This window comes from Dendropsophus ebraccatus, chromosome 3, assembly GCF_027789765.1.
Source record: "Dendropsophus ebraccatus isolate aDenEbr1 chromosome 3, aDenEbr1.pat, whole genome shotgun sequence".
Lineage (NCBI taxonomy): Eukaryota > Metazoa > Chordata > Amphibia > Anura > Hylidae > Dendropsophus > Dendropsophus ebraccatus.
The window spans coordinates 92,017,316-92,024,552 of NC_091456.1; the positions used below are offsets into that span (position 1 = coordinate 92,017,316).

Consider the following 7,237-nt stretch of genomic DNA (forward strand, 5'->3'; position numbering starts at 1 on the left):
GCGTAAACACACTTATATAACGGCACCCCCTAGAAGTTTCCTGAAAGATTCATCTTCAATATACATAGATCTCTGAATCTCCAAATGTATTGTAATTCTTCATCCCTTACTTTGGTAAGTCCTCTTTCAACAATACTTTTTTGTTTTATTTTTTGTAAGAAAGATGCCCTGACCATAGGAAGATCACAGGGCGACCCACTGCCAGGATGATCAGTGATCAGCATAAACTGCGGGGAGAACTGCACAGTTCCTTTCCTGCTGTACTAGCACAGGAAAAATTTAAATTTAACTGTTTTCATTTAAATCAAATAGCTATTCATGCAATACACATATGGGTCAGGTCCACGAGAGGGAGAGATGTTCTTTGTAATTGATTCCAAGTAAACAATCACATGTGCAAACTTACTTGTATTAGTATTACCAAGCATAAAGTCTAATTTTAAAACCTCTTTTAAATATGGGTATTATAAAAAATAAAAAAACCTGAAAACTGAGCTCAATACAGAAAAAGGAGAGAAATGTAAACAGCTTAGTAAAGTAGATGCTGTATTTTCGACTCCACCTTCTTAAATTGAATTTCTCTTTACCAGTAGGTTGTATGACGTACCATCTCTCTGTTTTTCCAACAGTCTGTTCTGAGACATAATTTCACTGATCTGCTTGCTGTGAGCCTCCGCCAGATAGTGTAGTTGTGTATCATTATTTGCTCCATTCATCTAAAAATGAAAACATTTGGTTTCAAATGAATATTTAACAGTTTGTAACTTATCCAAGATAAATAACAATAAAAATTGTGTTCACATCTTGATTCTCCCATCTGATTCATGGATATGTCAGCACCCGATGTATCTGTGCACAGACTGCATTCATTTCTATGGCCAGAAGATAATCACTACTCACTACGTATGGGTCATTTCACACACTTATACAAGTCTTTAATGGGACTAAAATGCATTGTTTGTTTCACATTTACTTCCATGTGAAAACTGGTAAATCTGCAGGAAATAACCTGAACATAGCCACTAGCTGACTATGTTCAAGCCATAGTAGTGAATAAGATCTGTGCAAGTCTGTGCACAGATACATCAGCACTCGATTCTGACAGGGTGCTGATGTATCCATGCATCAGACAGGAGAATCGTGATGTGACCCTAGCCTAAGGCTTCATTCACATGTTCAGTAATTTTTCAGGACCGTATGTCTGTAATCATTGTCAGCCATCTGCAAAAAAATGTGTTCATAAGTGCAATCTGCGGATCCACGATAAATGGCAAGGTAAAATTAAAGTGATCTATTTTTTTCCCCCAGACATTACAGATGCAATTATTTTTATTTGAAAACCTCACGTCTTCCAGTACTTATCAGCTGCTGTATGTCCTGCAGGAAATGGTGTATTCTTTCCAGTCTTCCATGGTGCTTCCTGCTGCTATCTCTTTCCGTGATAAAAATTGTCCAGCACATTAGCAAATCCTCATAAAAAACTTTCCTGCTCTGGACAAGTCCTGACATGGACAGAGGTGGCGGCAGAGAGCACCATGTCAGACTGGAAAAAAGTTACCACTTCCTGCAGGACTTACAGCATCTAATAAGTACTGGAAGACTTCAGTTTTTAAATAGAAATAATTTACAACTCTATATAATGGCCTGTCTCCAGTTGGTTTAAAAAAAATTTTCTCTGGAGTATACCTTTAATAAATTACACAAGGAAGTCTGAATTCTGCTAATATTCCATTTGGACCCTTTCAGGTATAGTGATCATCTAGTCTGTACTCACCTTCGGTAAATCAGCCTTCTCCGCGTTAGAGTCCAACATGTGAAGATGATCATTTATCTTGGGGGCTTGATGATGCAGTAATTGGTCATTTTTATTATATTGAGAATTTTTTAGCCGATTAACCTAATAAGAAAATAAAAATGTGAACAAACACATTCTTAAAGCAAACAAACCACCTAGGAAAAGACCTATTGTTTAAATCAAGTTCTTTCCATTATAGTTTTTTCTTTGTCACTTTGACTGCTATTTTGGCTACAGATACTGACCAAGATACTGACAGAAATACTGACCAAAATATGTTGTGTGAACATAGCCTAAATGTAGTTTGTTTTTTTTTCATCAGTTTTTTTTCCTTTTTTTGTGTGGATTTTCTATGTGATGACAATCCACAGAAGTAAATATACCTGTGGATATCTTTCTGCAGCATGTGGAGTTGCCAAAATCTCATCCACTTTTTAGCAATTATATTCTGCTGTGGATTTCCTGCTTGGAAAATCTGTAGCAATTCTGTCACATGATACTGTAGCTCTGAAAGAAGATGCAGTATCTTTGTTATTAGGTGAAATCATAATCATTATATTAATGCTTTTGTCAGGGACTTATCTAGCAGCATTTCTGCACAGTCCACGTGGACTTTTTTCTGATTCTGCAAAAAAGGTCTGCGGCACCGGTGCCTTTCTATCGATGTGAAAATCTTAAAGCGAATGTACTGCTGGTACATTCGTCCTAAATTATAACATTTCTGATCTTGCACAGTAAATGGCATAAGTGCAAAAGCCTGAGAAGCTCAAAATTGCTGATTTTCTGATCACATCCAAAACAATGATGCAAAAAATGATGCCTCACGCTGCCCCATAAACAAAAAAATAAGAGCTGCAAGGATCAGAGTAGAGCCATTGTAAACGCATTGTCACGGCTGCGGCAGCGTCCTGTGCCCAAGGCCGCTGCCACACTCACTCTCTCCGCGGGCACATCCCCGCCTTCTAGTGTACCCTTAATTAGTTTGCACCTCATCACCTCTCCTTTATAAATGTGCACCTGCCCTGTCTTTCCCTGTTGCAGCCTCTGAATGCTAATTCTTCATTTGAGATACCACAGTTCTGCTGTGTTCGGCCTGCCTTCCTGCCTGCCTACGTGTCTCTCTAGCTGCACCTTGCCTGCCACTGCTAGCAAGATAAGCCATGGGTAGTGACCTGGGGTTGCCTGTTGCAGCAAATTCCATCTTGCGGCAGGCTCTGGGGAAGACCAGTGGCCCCTTAGACTCTGCTCCCTGGTGCAGCTTATGCCATCGCTGGCAGCAGTTCAGTGGATCTGCGACTCCAGTCCTTAAACACATTTATTAACTTTTTTTTTAATGTAAAAGCAGTGGGGATCTAGGCAGATATGGCAGCCTGGGAAAGTTGGGGAACAACCTGTGTGGAGCTGTGATGAAGGATAAATTGATAATGTAAAACACCCAGGATGATTCAGTGATATACTGTGTGTGTCTATTTGTGTGTGTGTGTGTGTTGGGTCTGGAGGGAAATTTTGCAAAGGGCACCATAAAGCCTAGGGCTGGCCTGGTGAAGACCATAACACCTAGCTATTGTCATTGTTATTTATCATGTTTCCGGACCGCGGGGAGCCGACAACTAGGGGGCGCCAGCGGGGCTCAATAACGACCACACCCCTACCCTTCTGTCACAGGCAGTAGTACGGACCATAATCCCTGAGTGATGTCGGCACCAGCCAGCACCACCTTCCCTCCCTCTAGACCCCTCTGATCTTCTCTGGGCTGCCCCAAGCGTACCCCCCTCCCTTCCAGATCTCACCTCGCACATCGCTCTCTCCAGCAGAGGGATCCTCCAGCAGGCACAGTGATGACATCATTGCTCCTGCTGGGGGATCCCTCCGGTGGCTGACAGGCTGAAAAGGAAAGAAGAAGCCAAAAGAGAGGAAGGCCCGCTATATGCCTACAGGATAAGGTGAGTACGTTTTGTTTTGTGTGTGTGTGTGTGTTGGGGCACAGCAGGGGACATTATTACTATGTTGGCACAATAGGGACATTATTACTATATGGAGGGTACAGCAGAGAAGGGGTATTATTACTATATGAAGAGCACAGAAGTAGGCACTATTACTATATGGAGGCAAAGCAGGGAAAGAGCATTATTACTATATGGAGGACACAGCAGGGGCATTATCACTTACTTTATGGAGGCACGGCATGGGACATTATTACTATATGGGGGGGTACAGCAGAGGGAATTATTACTATATGAAGGGCACAGTAGAGGCATAATTACTATATGGAGGGCACAATAGGGGCATTATTACTATATGGGGGCAATGCAGGGGCATTATTACTATATGGAAGGCACAGCAGGAGGCATTATTTCTATATGGGGGCACAGTAGGGGAAATTATTCCTATATGGGGGCATAATAGGGGATCCTACATTCAGGGGGCAACCCAGATACCTGCTAAGTCCACCAATATGGGGGCACAATGGGGCATTTTTACTTTATGGGGCACAATAGAGGCACTATTACTATATGGAGGGCACAGCAGGAGGCATTATTTCTATATGGGGGCACAGTAGGGGAAATTATTCCTATATGGGGGCATAATAGGGGATCCTACATTCAGGGGGCAACCCAGATACCTGCTGAGTCTACCAAACAGCAGAGTTACTACAGTTTGTGAGCCTATGGGTGGGAAAAGGGGAAGGAAGTTGCTGGAAAAGTGCGGAGCCTAAGATATTTGTCTGGCAGAGCTGAATTGTAGCTGCAAGAAATCATCATGGTGGTCTGGGCCAGATGGAGAGGAAAAGGAAAGTGACGCCTCAGATCAAAGAAGACGTCACCTGTGAGTCACTGAATGATGTTTTTGTATTCAGTAGAACATTATTTGGGAGGGGGCAACAACGCTCTATGCCGTAATACTCACACTGCTTCTTCCTAGTAACCTGAATCTTGATAAAAGGAGGTGAGAGGAGGTGGTGGGGCAGAGAGGAGATGATGGGGGTGAGAGGAGATGGTGGGGGTGAAAGTAGATGATGGGGGTGAGAGGAGGAGATGGGATAGAGAGGAGATGATGGGGTAGAGAGGATATTATGGGGGTGAGAGGAGAAGAAGAAATGAGGTTGAATTTGATGTTGGAGGCGCAAGCACCCCATAGCACCCGCTGGTGGGTGATGCTGCTGGGGAGGGAAAGAAGTCACAGCTGTTCCTATCAGCCGGCGACCACGGGAGGCGCCGGCACTGACATCTCCCGGACCCCGCTCAGCTTGCGATAGTACCACGACTCCCCTTCCCTCCCGGACCCCACTCTGAGGATAGCGGCAGCCCGGGCTCAGCATCGGGCAATGGGTCCCAGGAAGGAGAGTGCAGGTGTTATGTGGCGATTGCGCCCCTGACGCTGAGGGCACATAGCACCCGCACTTTCCATCCCGGCACCCATCACCCGATGCTGAGCCAGGGAGAGTGCGGTCCAGGAGGGAAGGGGGGGTCGGCATCCTATCGCCAGCTGAGTGGGGTCTGGGAGGGAAGGGGAGTTGGCATCCTATGGCAAGCTGAGCCTCCTGTGGTCGCCCGGGTGATAGGAAAGGCCCTGACCTCTCTCCTTCACCCCAGCAGCATCACCCACACAGAATGCTGGTACCGCGGGTCAGCTGCTGCTGGAGGGAGGGAGATCAGAGCTGCGGCGGTGATAGGTGCCGAGACACTGCTGAGTGATAGCAGTGTCCCGGCAATAAAATCAAAACTTTCTTTTTTCCCCCCTTTCCTGGTTAAGAAACCCTGGATTATACTATGGGCGGTCCAGAAGACCACCCATATTATAATCTCTTGCAGTGTCCTATCGGCGGGCCAGCTCTAGGGAATCATCTGATTTCCTAGGCGGGCCAAAAATAATGGTACCGCGGGCCAGAGTTTGACACATCTGATCTTGAACATATTAAAAGTTTTTTAAAGCAACAAGTACACTTCAAGGCTTTACTCACACTTGTGTACACAAACAAGTGGTTGGGGGGCTGTATCTACCATTTTAATTACAAAAAACCTTGCCCTGCTATATATAATTATATTATAACAACTGAAGCAGTGCTTGGTGATTGGGGTTTTAACTTCACCTCATTACTCCTTACCTGCATTACCTCTGCATGCACCATATTTATCACAATTTACACCAGCACACAGGGGTAAATTGTTGGTCTACATCAGAACCAAGCTGTGAGAGATTTCACTGGCAGCGCCCAGCAGGGAGCTCCGATGCACCTGGATTCTCCTGTGCACTGGCAGAGGATTTATAAGACTGGTGTGTGAGATGACCATGAGATGATAAATCCCACCCATTCCATAAGGCTGCACAACAAGAACCCATATTATAGACCTATATTTTTTCAGATGTCATTGATAGAGATAAGCGTGCTAGGGTCCACTCGCTCTGCATCTGAATACTGGTGGCAGACAAAGTTGGATGCAGCCTAGGGAGTCCTGGAAAACATGGATACAGCCATAGGCTGTAGACTTAAACAGGATATAGTGATAAAATACAGATAAATTCATTAGGTAAAATAGATATTTAATACATGTATTTTTAGCATTATTAATGCACTCAAGTGATATACAAACATTATTAACCATGTTTTTCTCTGATCATGAATAATAAACAGAAGTATAGAGGGCTGTTCTCATGATTTATTTGGTGAGATTTCTTACAGTACATACAGCCATATAACAGGGAAATTGACAAAAGAAGCTAGCAGGTAAAAACTTACCATGTCCTGTGGCGTCTGTACTTTCCTCACTCTGCCAATGTCTCCACCAATACAGAACTTCTCTCTATGCTTTTGCAGTAATAATGAAGACTTGAACGTCATATTGCAGCTTGGGCAACGTAATATGTCTGTCATCTTGAAAATTCAGAGGGAGATTTTGCTTGAGTTTTAAAAGATAAATGTTTCATTCATCTGTTTTCTCCGCTGTCCTTATGGCCTCAGATGTTAAAGCATGTTTCAGATAAATAATAATAGCAGTATAAAACACTTGAAATAAATCCCTATAGATTTCTTTTTAGTAATTAGATCATATGCTTTGCTTGCTGTAGCTCCTCTGCTCCTGAGTTTAGCTAACCCCTCCCCATTGTTACAACAAAGAACGCTGGATGGCAACCTGTGTTTGTGTATAACTTCTCACAACTTATCACTAGACCACAGCTACAGATTAGGAAGGCTCTAGAGCGGCATCTACAGGCAAGACTTGAAAATGCAGAGTAAAAGCTTGTCAAAATCAGAAATTTAAGGCGTTACGCTCTTAGAGCCCTATTACACCGGACGATTATCTTGCGAAAAATCTTTATATTGTTCGAATTTAAACAATAATCGTCCTGTGTAATTGCATTCGTTCAAGTTCTGCATTTGTTCACTAATTGTTCAGTGTAATTGCACAATGTTCATTGTTTTGCTGGGATCAGATCGAGTAA

The 7,237-nt window shown here is 43.4% G+C and overlaps 1 protein-coding gene across 2 annotated transcripts in view; it reads right to left on the bottom strand.

Moving 5' to 3' along the window:
• LOC138787195 (coiled-coil domain-containing protein 17-like) overlaps nt 1-6,841 on the bottom strand; it is a 29,660-nt gene extending 22,819 nt beyond the window's left edge. The window contains exons 1-3 of one of the 2 annotated variants that reach the window (XM_069964384.1): nt 6,534-6,841; nt 1,775-1,897; nt 608-716 (exon numbers count right to left, since the gene is read on the bottom strand). In XM_069964384.1, coding sequence (XP_069820485.1) covers nt 608-716; nt 1,775-1,897; nt 6,534-6,668 — 367 coding nt within the window. In that variant the 5' untranslated portion in view covers nt 6,669-6,841. Of the gene's footprint in view, nt 1-607; nt 717-1,774; nt 1,898-2,178; nt 2,252-6,533 lie in introns of those variants that run through there. The other variant, XM_069964385.1, reaches the window with a different exon arrangement.
• Between the last annotated feature and the right edge of the window lie 396 nt (nt 6,842-7,237).